This window comes from Lutra lutra, chromosome 6 (genome assembly GCF_902655055.1).
Source record: "Lutra lutra chromosome 6, mLutLut1.2, whole genome shotgun sequence".
NCBI lineage: Eukaryota > Metazoa > Chordata > Mammalia > Carnivora > Mustelidae > Lutra > Lutra lutra.
Genome location: NC_062283.1, coordinates 49370032 through 49385252, shown reverse-complemented (window position 1 = coordinate 49385252; position 15221 = coordinate 49370032). Strand labels below are relative to the sequence as shown.

At 43.3% G+C, this 15221-nt stretch overlaps 1 protein-coding gene across 1 annotated transcript in view; it reads right to left on the bottom strand.

Annotated features, from left to right (window-relative positions):
* DST (dystonin) overlaps positions 1–15221 on the bottom strand; it is a 487169-nt gene that overhangs the window by 423451 nt on the left and 48497 nt on the right. The window contains 1 exon segment of the mRNA XM_047733080.1: positions 3450–3650. Coding sequence (XP_047589036.1) covers positions 3450–3650 — 201 coding nt within the window.

Below are 15221 nucleotides of genomic sequence, written 5' to 3'. Positions count from 1 at the left end.
GCCCAACGCAGGGCTCTATCCCAGGACCCTGATATCATGACCTAAGCAGATAGAAGATGCTTACCTGACTGAGCCACCCAGATGCCGCATTCTGGCCAGAATATTAAAGACCAACCCAAACCCATCTTTTCTGTGAAGCAGTTATCCCCCATCCACCCTATGGGGATTCAGGGAGGGAGGTGCAGGGAGGAAGGGTAACACTCTCTGTTCTCTAAATCCCTATAATGCATAAGCTATATGTCATCTGTAAATATCATTCATTCTTTTACTCAATAAAATACATTCAGATGTCATGGGCCAGGAGCTATTCTAGACCAGCTGATAGAGCCCCCAAATAAGTCAAGGTACAGGAAGGAAAGGAAAGGAAGAGAAGGAATTACCACTTATTGTTGGTTCTAAGCAGATGACTGTCCCATCTACTTCCATGTCAGTTTAATTCACCCTCCCAGCTCCACAGGTAGCTACTATTATTGTCACTTTTCAGTAAGAAATTGGAGTCTCAGAGAGAGAGTTACACCATCTGGCAAAGATGACCTGGTATGTTCTCTTTTATTTTCTACTGTCCCTATCCCCTCTCATACTCTCTGCCCACCTCTCCCTTGCTCTGTCCTTGGGAGGCTGATCTTTGCAATGTGCGTCTCCCAAGCCCCTGCCCAAGCCCAGCGGAGCTAAGAGAGCACTCCCCCCACTCCCTTCCTGCCTCCGAAGGTTCTGGCTGTGGCCGCACGCCTCAGTCACAATTCCTATGAAAGTTTCTTTCATGGCCCCAGTAGTTCTCACCAGGATCCAGTAGGACCAGTGCCGTCTGCTGCCTGTTCAGGGCAGGAGTGGGTAGGTGGGTAGGCTCCGCCTAAAGGTTAGCGAAGCATCTTAGCCCTGTCCACACCTCTGTAAATAGTCCTTTCATTAAACTCTCCTCAGTTAAACTCTCTTAGCATGCCACCTGTTTCTAGCCAGACACACAGAGCCAAACTTGAACCCATGTCCATTTTCTTACAGAGCCTGATTTTTTTCTCTTGGATAACTGCTATATAGGAGATCTATACAAAGTTCTGAAGATCAAACCAAAAAAGGTATCTCACTATGATAGGACAGACCAGACAAGACTTTTCTGAACAAGTTGCTTGATCATGAGTCAGTCTTAAGAAGTCAATTGTAATTCACCAGGCAGACAAAGAGAGAAGCTAGGCTGGGGCACCTGGGTAGCTCAGTGGATTAAGCCTCTGCCTTCAGCTCAGGTCATGGTCTCAGGGTCCTGGGATCGAGCTCCGCATCCGGCTCTCTGCTCAGCAGGGAGCCTGCTTCCCCTGCCCCCTGCCTGCCTCTCTGCCCACTTGTGATCTCTGCCTGTCAAATACATAAATAAAATCTTAAAAAAAAAAAAAAGAGAGAGAGAGAGAGAGAAGCTAGGCATTCAAGGACAAACTGGATACCAATTTCAAAGTCAAATAGGAATACATCTTATTACCCAAGGTGCTCACATACAGTGCTCACGAGAGAGTAATGGTGGTTGATGGTTTCTAAAGTGTGATGATAACCACTTATCCAACCTGAACCCCGTGGGGAGATTAGAAGCAGCAAAGAGTTAGCTAGCTTCTGAGTGAGAAAACCAACGTGCCTATTCACCCTACCCTCAGCGGATCCCCACCCCAGAAGGTAAAGCCAACTCTTCAGCATAACATACAATCCCTTGGTGATCTAGCCCTGCCTGACCCAGCTGGCCTCATCTACAAGTACCACCTCCAGTTCTTGCTGAGTACGCCAGACCTTCCACATCTCTGTGCTCTTGTACACGATCTTCTCATCAGAGATACCTACCTCCACTTTCCACCTGATAAACTCATCTTTCAGGACTCATCCTTGGCGTCTGCTTCTCTATAAATCTTTCTGGCCCTCTATAGTGCTTCCCCGGCGCCTTGTTCATAACTGTATAATAGCATTTTCAGAACACAGACATGCATCTCATGTACTTCTTTGCATGTCGGTCCACGGACTCAGCTGTCCTAGAGGCCATGTACTACAGGAAGGTAGCAGAATGGACAGCCAAGAAGCTAGAAGCAAGCTGCCTAGATCCAAACCCTAGAGTCTGCCTCTAACAGCTAGGTAAACCTAGGACTGTTATTTATACTCTCTGAGCCACTGTTTCATCATTCAAAAAATGGGAATAATACCATTTACCTCATAGGGTTGTTAAGGGGGTCCTGTTATACAGTGAGCTCTCAAGAATCATCAGTTATGAATATGTATCTGTGTATCCCTTATTTCCTATATAAAAAAGCTTATTATGTTTGTTGAATGAATAACTTTTCCTACCACCTCATAGTAGATACCACATAGATACCAAATTCTACATAGCTTGTTTCCTTAAATTGTGAAAAGAAGACTCTCATCTTGAAATATGAGTTTATTCTACAATTGGTCAAAAACATGTAGGACCTTTCCTGTAAGGGAATTTAGCTTCTTGCCATTGTCTCTGGCCAGTGCACCAAGTTAGACGTTCTCTTGGCCTTCTAGCAATCTCCACTGTGCCTGGGGCACAGTTACGTCCACAGAAGGGCAGTTCTGTTGTAATAATTTACAAAAACCTATTATCAAGCCAAATAATAATGGTTCCCCTAGGTTAGCATGAGAAATGCTCCCCAAAACATAGCAATGAACCACAGGGAAACCTCCTTTTAATGCTAAATCAATGTAACATTATTGCAGTTACAAAATGCTTTTGAGAATGTTTTACAGTGGCATTTCCTAAGCCCCAAATCCTTAACAATCACAACCTTGCATAAGAAGTCCATGGGGGAGGAACCAAACCAAGAAAAAATATCAGAGCACGTAGAACAATGTGGTCAGGCAGTGGAGACCAGGGAGCCCGACTTTCCCAGGTAAGGCAGCACTGCAGCCTACAGCAACACCAAGCACTTGGGCAGAAAAGGGCAACGCTGCTTGCTGCCCTGGTCCAGAACAAAGGCCACAGCCAAGAAGGCTAGCACCCTTGTCACCCTGGAGGGCTATAGACCACAGCACTGGCCTCGGGAGCCCGAGAGCCACATCCCAGCAGGGCTCAGCTACTGGCCCAGACCTCAGCCTTAACCTTCCCTCCTCTGCTTCTCTTCTGTCTTGTTAACCCTCTTGACCAACTCTGATCTCACCATTCTGGCCCCTCAGCTTGCGGACTCTGCAGCCCCTGCTCTAATCCTCAACCCTGCCTCTAACGGGGCTCAGAATTCACCCGTTTTTAAATCACCCCACCTGCAGCGACAGCTCTAGCCTCTTGGACAACTCTCTGGCCCGGCGCTTTCTATGGAATCACACTCCTTCCTGGGATGTGTATGGGTTCAGAGCACTGGCCCGAGGATAAGGACAGAACAACCTGACGATCTCATCTGACAATTTTCTAGAACGAAATGAACTACGCCATGGATTTAACATTCTTATAAAAGTTCTGTACTCACAGGCCTTCTGGTTGAGGCACCTTGGACGGAGTGATAGAATTCTGGCTGGACTCGGCTGTTTTTCTTGATTCTTCGTTTCCTCACGGAAATCTCTTGCTCACTCTGGTGGTGAACCTCCACCACAGGCTTGGCTTCTTCCAGGCGAGCAGCCGCAGCCGCTGCAGCTCGTCTTCTGAGATGCCGAGGGCTCGCTCTGAATCCCTGTGGTGGAAAACAAACCCACACAAATCCAGATTTGTATTGAGTTCGTTTCTGGTGAGTCTGTGGCGCTAATTCTACAAAGAGCTCCGAAAGTCACCCAGCTCAGTGAGATCATTTACATTCCTGAAGGGAGCATGGATGTAGAAGAAGGATCAAGATTAAAAAATGCTTTTAATTCAGTAACAATATTTAAAAAAAAAAAACAGCAGGTGAGCACATTGCTTTACTTATGTGTATATACATCAGACCACATGTGAAGGAGGGTATTTCCAATTCGGCATGAAGCATGGTATAGGAGCAGGGCTGAATATTGTGACGTGGCAAAGTGTCACTCTATGTTCCTGAGAGCAGACTCTGAAGGCAGGAAAGCAGGAAGGTAAAGCAACATTATAAAACACCAAAAAGTGAAGATTCAAAACTAAATGGAGGCAATGCCATAAAGAGAAGAGTACAAGTTCGGTTAAACCATATTACACAGAGTGCCTGGGTGGCTCAGGGGGTTAAGCATCTGCCTTCAGCTCAGGTCATTATCCCAATGTCCTGGGATCAATCGAGCCCCGCAGTGTGCTCTCTGCTCAGCCTGCTTCTCCCTCTCCCTCTGCCCCTCCCCCTGCTGGTGCTCTCTCTCTGTGCCAAATAAATAAAATCTTTAAATAAGTAAGCCATATTACACATTTGGGAATATATGATTTTGGAAAATCTTGAAGAATCACATAAAATAGTCTCTGTCCTCAGGTAGCTTACAATTTCCCAAAGAGCAGCAGTTCTTGTATACACTGACCTGTGTGATTAAGAGTTAAAGTGGGCAGTTGAGGACACAGTGCCCGCAGATCTCAGAGAGGGAATCAATGAATGTAACCGAAAATAGTCTATATTTGGCTTCGATGTGTGGGTGGCATTTGAAGAATGAATAGAATTTATATTCCAGTCAAGGGAAACAACATAAGGAATGAATGAATAAGTAAAATAATGGATGGGGGATAACATATCCAATATATCCAATATATCCAACATCCCCAATAGGAAACATTATTTTGTGACATACTAGGATAAGCATATAAGCTATGCATGAGGTACAGTGGGAAATCAGAGGGTATAGGGTGTTAAAGACTCCAAGGGGGGTTTCAGTGTGGTTGCGGGTCTTCTGACCCTTTTTTAAAGTAGACTCCACGCCCAGGATGCATCCTAAAGTGGGGCTTGAAGTCATGACCTTGAGATCAAGACCTGAGCTGAGATCAAGAGTCAGAAGCTTAACCAACTGAGCCACCCAGGGGCCCCAAGGGTCTTCAGACTTTAAAAGATATCTGAAAAAATTTTTAGACTGCGTAAAAGCATAAAAAATGAAGAGAAAGAAATTCAGGGGGAGAAGCAGTATGAGATACTGAGAGAGTAATGTGCACACGGGAATTCCCACCGAGGGACATGGAAGAAGGTCTGGAGTCTGATAATGGAGACCCCAAATACCAGGCTGAAGGACAAGAAGAAGGAGAAAAAAGACAAAAATAGGGTGTGACCCACAGAGTCAAAAGAGCACTGAGGTCAACAGAAATCAGTAAGGAGGAAATGCAAATGGACGTGGCAAAACTGAGGTCACTCTTCGGTGCTTTTCTCTCATCCCCAAACACAGGGGCCTGTTCCCATCCCTCCTCTGGGTGCAAACTCAGCTGGAACCTCTTCACCCAGAATAGTGTCAGAAGATCCCCACCATTCCCACATAATCAAGAGATACTACAGCAGCTGCCGGAGAAGAGGATTAGGAAGAGGGAGCTGGGCCAATCCCTAAAATGCCTTCTAAGTGGAGTTAGGACCAAACCATCAGAACCAACACCACGTGGGGCTGCCTTTTAAACACACACATTCCTGGACACCCTTCCTGAACACACACGCGGCGCACACTCTCTCTCTACTCTGCTTCCTTCTGAATTAGACTCTCTAGCTGTGAGGCCAAGAGGGTCAGTTTTTGGCTTGGGTTTGGGGATTTCGGGGGGGAGGTTGTTCTCCTTTTTCCCTTTTACTATTTATTTATTTGTTTATTTTAAAGATTTTTTTTTTTAATTTAGAAACAGAGAAAGTGCATGAGCGGAAGTGGCAGAGGAAGGAGGATAGTGGGAATCTCAAGCCGACTCCATGTCAGCGCAGGCTCCATGTTCAAGCTCACAACCCCGAGATTATGACCTGAGCTGAAACCAAGAGTCCAACGCTCAACTGACTTCACCACCTCTTTAATTTTTTTATTTTTGTCGTGGTATAGTTGACACACAATGTCACATTAGTTTCAAGTGTGCAAAGAACCTCTTTTTAACAAGCTCCTCTGGTATTCCTGTGCTGCGAAGATTCAGAACCTCCAGGAGTCAGAGCTCAGTCTTACCACTAGGTGGCACTAACTTCCACATCCCCTACATTCTTTCCAGCTCGGAAAGTGTGCACTGGTAGAATTAACCAAGTATTTGCTGGTATACTAGCTCCTGTCATGCTGGGGTGAGGTGAGTACATGTCTTTGGTAAGAAGTAGATCCTCCTTCTCTTGTGTTCCTATGAGTAATAGGCAACGGAATTTTGTTTAACTTATATTATTACCTATATTTCTTACTGGCCTACAAATTCTAAAAACATTTGGGGGAGGGGGAGACTCCATAAAACTCCCTTAATGAGATGCCCTCAAAAAAAGATCAAGACCCAAACAGGTTGGTGCAGTCCTTCTGGACAGCAATAGCTCAGGAAACCTGCATCCTGAGAGTAGAGAGTATCTACTCTCAACAGATTCTACCAAGTGTGGAGGTACTTAAGGTACTACATTACTTGTGATAATAAAAATTAGAAACAGTTTAAACCATCCTTCTTTCCCTAAATTTCAGTCACTTTCTTTACGCTTTCTTTACACGTTCACATTTTTTTAAAGATCTGAGCAGCACCATGTAAGCCTCTGTGGTTTCTATTATAGCTAAATACACTGGCACTATTTTTAAACAACTGTTTATAAACATTACAGTATATAGTACACAGACCGCAGCCAAACTATCTGGGATCGACTACTGCCTCTGTCACTTCTTAGCTGTATGGTCTTGAATAGTTACTTCATTTCCTCATCTGTACTATGGTGATGGAAACTAGGACTACTTTCAAAGGGCTACGGAGATGAATAAATGGGTTACCGTATACACTTAGAAGTGCATCTGGCGTGGAGTGATACATATGTGTTGGCTAGGGTTATTATGTATTTCACCTGTATGAATAAAAGATATTCTTTTTTTAAGGATTTCATTTATTTATTTGAGAGAGAGAGAGACATGCAGGCACGCAGAGGGAGGGGCAGATGGAGAGGAAGAACAAGCAGCCTCCCCGCTGAGCCCGGAGGCTGATGCGGGTCTCAATCCCAGCACCCTGAGATCACGGCCTGAACTGAAGTCAGGTGCTTAACAGACTGAGCCACTGGTGCCCCATAAAAGCTATTCTTTTTTTTTTTTTTTTTTCAAGGATTCTATCTATCTACTTGACAGACAGAGATCACAAGTAGGCAGAGAGGCAGGCAGAGAGAGAGGAGGAAGCAGGCTCCCCGCTGAGCAGAGAGCCCGATGCGGGGCTCGATCCCAGGACCCTGGGATCATGACCTGAGCCAAAGGCAGAGGCTTAACCCACTGAGCCACCCAGGCACCCCCCATAAAAGCCATTCTTAGAGACAAAAGCATGTTATTAATCAGATATAAAAGGAAAATGTGCCACGCCACAGGTGTGCCTTACTGACAGATACACATGAGTACTGTTGAGATACCAGCAACCCTTGACCATCAGGAAAGAGAATTCTTTGCTCCAGAGAATTCGGAGCATTTACTCTCTAAAGACTGAATCTAACCTGGGCTCGAACACAAGCTCTATCATGGAGTAGGAAAGCAAATTACTTCTCTGTGCCTAAGTTTCCTCATCGGTCAAATACATATACTAATACCTCTCTCATGGAGTTATGATGGTGTTTAAATGAGATAATCCACATTAGGTACTCACAACAGTACAAATATAACAATAAGTAATCAACAAATTATCACCGTTATCATCACTATTTCATTTCCTAGATGTTGCAGCAGCAATTCACCCGTCAGGGGTCGTAGAATTATGATTACAGACACATCAGCCACATGGAGTCATCACTGGGCAGCCACCTGCTTATTTTCCTAAACTATGTACAGAATTATAGGCCCTAGTTTTGTTGTATTTGCTTGTCTTAAATGCTATATTTAAAAAGCCTTTGGGGTACCTGGGTGGGTCAGTTGGATAAGCGACTGCCTTCAGCTCAGGTCATGATCCTGGAGTCCCAGGATCCAGTCTTTCGTCAGGTTCCCTGCTCATCGTGGAGGGTCTGCTTCTCCCTCTGACCCTCCCCCTCTCATGCTCTCTCTCTCTCTCTCTCATTCTCTTGCTCAAATAAATAAAATCTTTTTAAAAATAAGAATTAAAAAAATATGAAAAAGCCACAACCTGATAGAAGAAAATTTTATTTTAAAACAGTAGGTTCTTACAGATGTTAACAGGACCTGATCGTGTCAGTATAATGTCCATTTCTCTATTCACTTGATCTTGCCTGGATCCCCTTTAACCAATAGATGATTAACACCTGGAGGTCTCTCAGCAGTGAACTTCTGCCATTTTTAGGCTACCCCATTTTATCAGTGCCTTTGGGGTAATAACTTCTCAAGATATGCAGTCTTGAGACAGAGTGCACCATATCGCACTCTAGATCTTGCCTCTTAGTGACCTGTACACTTAATGGGTAGACACATGGCCAAGGCTCAACCAATTGAAGTTTCTCTGCTTGAACACTGAATACTACCTGGAGGGATGTAAAGACTGAAAAAAATCAGCAGGAATTCATCAGTCTAGTGGCTACACCAAAGACCTTCTGAAGCTACCTAGTTTTGCCTGTTCTAACCAGATAGTCTTGATTGTGAATTCTATCATATATTTCTAATAAATTCTCTTTGGGTTTGTGACAGATTCTGTGGCCTGCAAACAAAAAACCCCAATGTATACTCTTCTGTGATGCTTTTAGATGCTTAGCTATTTTCCTATAGGTTGAGTACTCAGATTTAACCAGGCTGGTTGTGTCGATTAGCATAAAAAGGGAAGAGACATTAACTGCAATTAATTTCCTAAGCACTACTTAGGTGCTAAGCCTATTATATCCACTTCTTAAGGGAGCAAACTGAGACTTAACAGGGCTAAGTAATCTACATAAGGCAAAAACTTGCACTTAGAAAAGTCCCGATCAGAACTCGGGTCTACCTAATCCAAGCCAAGACCAATGCCCTTATCACTCTGCCATGAGGCAGAGATTATATATAGGGCACTAATGCATTCAGAGATAGTGCTCCACATATATTTGCAGGACTGGGCACCAAGAAAGTGCCTAGAAAACTATGCAGTTGATTAAAACAAGAAAAGGTCTATAAACAATTTAGGTAAGCAAAGAAGAATTTGAAAAGTTAACATTTCCAGGTAAGAATTATTGTTAGAAAAGATCAAGCTACCATCCAGCTTACTGATCAAGCACCTGAACAAATGGAAACTTTTGTTCTTTTAACACATTGAGTCATTGAGCATTTAAATAGAATTGCTTTTGTGTATTGCTGTACCTGAGAACACCAAGGTTGATAGGTATATAAGATACAAATTTACCATATACAAATATTATGATACTCAATAAGCTGATATTTTCATAATAATATAATATGATAATTGATAATAATACCTCATAAAACCTCTATGATTTTCTTCATCCAAGGCCAGAATTAAAGAATACAGAGGAAGTTTTTGGGTCCATGGATAAAATTCAAAGCAGATGAAGAGGATAACCAATTAATTTGGATGGGGAAAAATTATGTCTTTTTTGTCACTGACATCTACTTGAAATTTAGCATATCACTCAATTATGAAAGTAGGCTATAAACCTGATGTTATTAGCAGTATCAGTGACTTTTGCCACCAAAAGGAATCAAATACATATATATATTTAATTAGAGTGGCTGCAGGCATCTTGAAGTACTATTTATAATCATCATTACTTCAGAATCACAGTAGTTAACAAACCTGCCACTAGAACTTATTATTTAATTCATTAATAAAGAAGTACATATATTGCTCTGTCCAAAATGTTTTTAATAATTTATACTGATCTTTCAATATAATTGACTTCCTTTATAATTATACACACACACACACATTATAAGATTATGCATTTTAAAACATTCTAAGGGGCACCTGGATGGCTCAGTTGTTAAGCGTCTGCCTTTGACTCAGGTCATGATCCCAGGGTCCTGGGATGGAGCCCCACATCGGGCTCTCTGCTTCTCTGTCTCCCACTCCCCCTGCTTGTGTTCCCTCTCTTGCTGTGTCTGTCTCGTCAAATAAATAAATAACATCTCTAAAAAAACAAAACAAAACATTCTGAGGCTGAATCCATGGGCTTCACTAGACTGCCAAAGAGGGTTATGGCATAAAATGGGTCCCCATTTCAGAAAACCTCAGAAATGAGTTTATGACTGAGACTGTTAGCTGCTCACCAAAAACCATGCTTGCCTCTTCCTCTTGGGCACAAGCTAGACTAGACATTTCCCAGCCTCCCTTGCACTTAGATAGGGCCATTAGGTAGAACTGAGTCCTAGCCAATGGAATATGGACACAAGAAGCGTATGCCATTCCTGGATCTAGCCCATGAATACTTCCCATCGCCACTTCTCCATGCTCTTTCTTTTGGTTGGGATGACCTTCAGAGCAAACTTGAAAGTCACATACTGAAGATGGTTGTGACTTTATCAGCCTGGATCCCTGAATAACTGCATGGAGGAAGCTACTCTGCCAACCTGTCACCCACTACACCCTTAAGTGACTGACAAGTATATTTCTATGTTGTTTGAGCCATTAAAGTCTGTGTTTGCTATGGGAGCTACCCTAATCCAGTGGTTCTCAAACTCAATCAAGAATTAGAGCCACCAGGAAGGCTGATTAAAACAGACTGCTGGGCTCCACCCTTAGAGCTTCTAATTCAGTAAATCTGGGACGGGGCTGAGCGCTAGCAATCCTCAGATAACGCTGATGCTGCCATCCCAAGGCTGCACTGAGAATCCCTGCTGTAATGCCAGCTCCTGCCCCTTGCTAGGTCATTAGTCAGTAATTCTGGTCATAATAACACTGTTCCCTATTGCACTATGTGCAGAGGGATCTTCAAGATTAAAGCGACTTTGTCACTTGTGATTTTAATAATCCTGTATTAAAAGAATGGCCACGGAAGCCACTCTTTCAGCTGGATAAGAAATACTCTATCTGGAGCTACATTTTTGTTTTCAGAGAGGAGGTATTCTCTGACAAATAAGGGATAATGGGACAAAATATTACCTTTTCAAAGTCTTATTTTCTAATAATCATTCTTTGGTATAGATCACTGGTTCCTAGCAGTGTGATGATAGCAAGAAGTCACTTTTTAATCTTTAAAACATCTAAGGAATTGTATACTTTTTTTTTTTAAGATTTTATTTATTTGACAGACAGAGAGACAGTGAGAGAGGGAACACAAGCAGTGGGAGTGGGAGAGGGAGAAGCAGGCTTCCCACTGAGCAGGGAGCCAGATGCAGGGCTCCATCCCAGGATCCTAGGATCATGACCTGAGCTGAAGGCAGACACTTAACGACTGAATCACCCAGGCACTTCTTTTAGATATGCTTATTTTAGACAAGTTTTCATAGGTTAGTATTATCGTGTTTCTTTTATACTGACTTATAGTCTATTAACTGGTTACTAGTTTCTGCTGATCAGAAGCTTTGGTTGGTGACAGCCTCCAAATCTCAATTGTATTGTAACTTAAATGCAGTTTTATAAACAGAAATCTTTTAAAATCTCTTATTGATGTCAATCATTCCCTTCTTGACATATGTCCCACCTACGGTTCCTGATAGCTGGGAAAGCATGGTTTGTACCATGGCACCCCACCCCTCTGGGTCACACTTGCTGGGTCCTGATATTTGGGCTGTGTTCCTCTCTTGACAGTTTTATGGAGAAATACCAAGAGCCTGGGTCACTTGGCACAGAAGTTAAAACTGGGGGCGGGGGAGAATAGTCATTCTGTATACCAGAGCTTCTCAAACTTTAATATGTATACACAAAGCCAAGGATTCTAATTAAAATGCAGGTTGTGGGACCTGAGATTCTGAATTTCTAACAAACTCCCAAGCTTCCGATGCCGCTGATCTATAGATCAGTCTATGGGTAACAAGGATAGAGAAGGCCTGATAGAAGTTCTGTGGCTCCTGCATAGGCTAACAGTAACAAGGCACAGAAACCATGGTGAGGAGAGAACAGGTTGATAGCAGGAAGAAAAGCAGCAGCCAGTGAACAGTGAAGTAGTTCTGAGTTACACCTCAGGCATTTCACTACAGCGAGGAGTGAGGCCTTGAATCCACAACCAGCTCTCCATTCATCTCTGTGAAACCAGACCTTACTATGGGTCTTTCTTAAATTCCATTAGGGGACACATATATCCTTAAAACACAGTCAGTCCCTGATACTGCACCCAAATGAGCCTAAGACGCAAAACATGACCTCCGCGGTTGGGGCAGGGAGAAGAATAAAAGGGGACGTTGAGGCTGAAACCACTGGAGATACATCTCCTTTAAGAAGCTTAAAGGGTGAGGTGCCTGGGCGGCTCAGGGAGTTAAGCCTCTGCCTTGGGCTCAGGTCAGGGTCCCGGGGTCCTCAGATCGAGCCCTGCAACAGGGTTTCCGCTGGGTGGGGAGCCTGCTTCCCGGTCTCTTGCTGCCTGCCTCTCTGCCTGCATGTGATCTATTTACCTCTCTCTCTCTCTCTCTCTCTCTCTCTCTCTCTCTCTCTCTGTGTCAAATAAATAAAATTTTAAAGAAAGAAGAAGTTTAAAAGGCTTTTAAATTATAACTGTTAGATAACCTAAGCAGGGATCCTAAGGGTACACGCAGAAAACAACTATATTCTCTCTCCTTACTGTCCTTCAAAGCCGCGATGAGGAGCTCATTTTCTCCCACTGCTACAGAAAATTTTGAGTGGACTCTATAGTTTTTCTGGTCCTTCTCTGATAATTAAGAAGCCTTCTAGCCACTTCTAGTCACAAAACCAGGGCCACTTCAGTGAGCTCCTATCACTCTTCCTGGTTTCCTCTTACACAGAGCTTTAAAGTGACTCCAGGCTCTTTCTCCCAAGAGATCCATAAGAAATGTTCATGCGTCCTTTGTCCCAACACATTCTGGGAAAGCAGGCTCTTTCCCATGCAGCCAACTCTGCTCGCTCCTCCATTAGAACAGCAGGCCAGTCCTCTGAAATTATCCCACGTGGTCCTGCACCCGCCTTGGCACATGGACTCTGAGAACACAAGTCAAGCTTTCCCAGGGGTCTCCCTAAGGTCACTCTCGCAAGGCTTAAGAGGGCTTAGGGTGAGCCTCGAGGACACTGCTAAGTCACTTTCCAGATTCTAATCCTGAACTATCCAATAGGGTAGCTACTAGCCACAGGTGGCTGTTTGCACTTAAATTTTAATTAAAATTAAACTGCAGATTCAGTTCCTCAGGCATACTAGCCACTTTCCAATTGTTCAGTATCCCATGTAGCTAGTAGTATTAGATGATGCAAATAGAACTTTTCCATTTTCACGGAAGGTTCTATTAATAGTACGGCTCTAATCTCTCATAACTTGATCCTCAGCCTTTATCCATTTAGCCTAAAATTGGTGATGGGTGATTATAAATGGCAGCATAGGCTAAGTGCTGAGGCAAGCAACACCAAAATCTCAGTACGTCAGCACAATAAAAGTTCATGTCTCGATCATGGATCAGCAAAGAGGAGAGGTACTCTGCTCCATGGAGTCATTTAGGGCGCAAGGCACCTTCCATCTTGTGCCTCTGAATCAGCAACATCCTCTCCACTCTACTAGTTTAGGGAGAAAGAGACAGGAATACGTGAGAGGTTTTCCAAAGGCCAGGCCTATAGATGGCAGACATCATTTCTCCTTACATTTCCTTAACTAGAACTCACTTACATGGCCATCTCCTAACTGCAAGGGAAGGTAAAAAACGTATTTCAGTCCTGTGCCCAGAAAAAAGAGAGCATAGATATCGGTAAGCAATAGCAAAACTGCCACAGAGCTATTGGCAAAATCAATTTTATAGCTACCCCCTCAGCAAGGAGGGGACTAGATCTTCTCACTGACAACACGAGCCTTACCAACCACAATACTTGGGGGCCTCTGGCCAGACTCAGACAAAAAGAGTTCCATTTACACAACATACTACGTAGCTAAACATAATTTGAGTTCCGTTTATCTCATGTTTTCCCAACGTCGTTCAGCTGTTAACTACATTCAATTTTAATTCTTTATAGGTGCATAAATAATGTTCATTTCTAGTTATCGAACACTTCCTATGTATCAAACACCGTGCATGCTTGATCTCATTATTTCTTATAATATGTCTGGGAGGCAAATACTATTTTGATGTCCACTTTACAGATGAGAAAATGGACATTTCCCTGGGATTGAAACTCAGGCAACCTGACCCATACTCTCTATCAGGGGTCAGCAACTATGGCCAAACCTGACTCACTATTTTTCCAAGTTTTATTGGAATACCCCCAAGCCCACTCATGTACGTATTATCTATGGCCGCTTCTGTGCCACAAAAGCAGAGATGAATAGCTGCAAAAGATTCACATGGCCTCCAAGTCAAAAATTATTATGACTTGGGCTTTAACAGAAAAACTCTGCCAACCCCTGCTCTAGAGGATTCTATAGGGCCTTGAGCACTCTGCTTCCATCATAGACTAAAAAGTAACTCTGACTTGGTGTTTTGGTCTACAATCCGTGCTCTCCCTCAACAACCTAGTCTATGAAATATAAGGTCAGTCTAACTTCCCTCCAGCAGCCAGGTCTACCCCATCTGCTTGTGGTTTCATATGCAGATTAAACAACATCTGTTCTGCTGTTTCATCAACCACATAAACAATATTACTAAAGGATGCACTTGCATTATTTTTCTAAAAAGATTATGCCTACTCCCTGATATTTTTTATATTCGGACTGTCACACCAAACAAAAGGTTTGTACAAATTTATCACGCTGCTTTTGGCACAACTGGTTTCCATCCTTCACCCTTCCCACCTCCCACTTTAGTTTTTAGAGATAAAGCCATCAGCACAGAGTGACAGTGAATTTTGTAGGCAGTGGCTGTCCAGGAAGGCAAGGCTTTTTCTGTTGAAACTGACCTGCACTCATCTTTCTCTTAGATAGGACTCATCAACACCACGTTTTTGACCAAAATAAGCCATAAAAAGAAAATATGTATCTCAACTTTGAAGAGACCCTCAAGAGTCTGGAACTCACGTTGCATTGGTATTAAAATCAAGCCAAAAGTAGGGTAGAAACTGCATCCACAGTAGCAGAACCAGAACAAGAACATCTTAGTGGTCACTGTGGGGTACCACCCGAATCCTGCATTCATGAGCAGGTACTTATTTCCCCAGCTGCTAGGAGTGATGGCAGCTCCTGGCTTTCACCAGAGTCCCTTGTGAG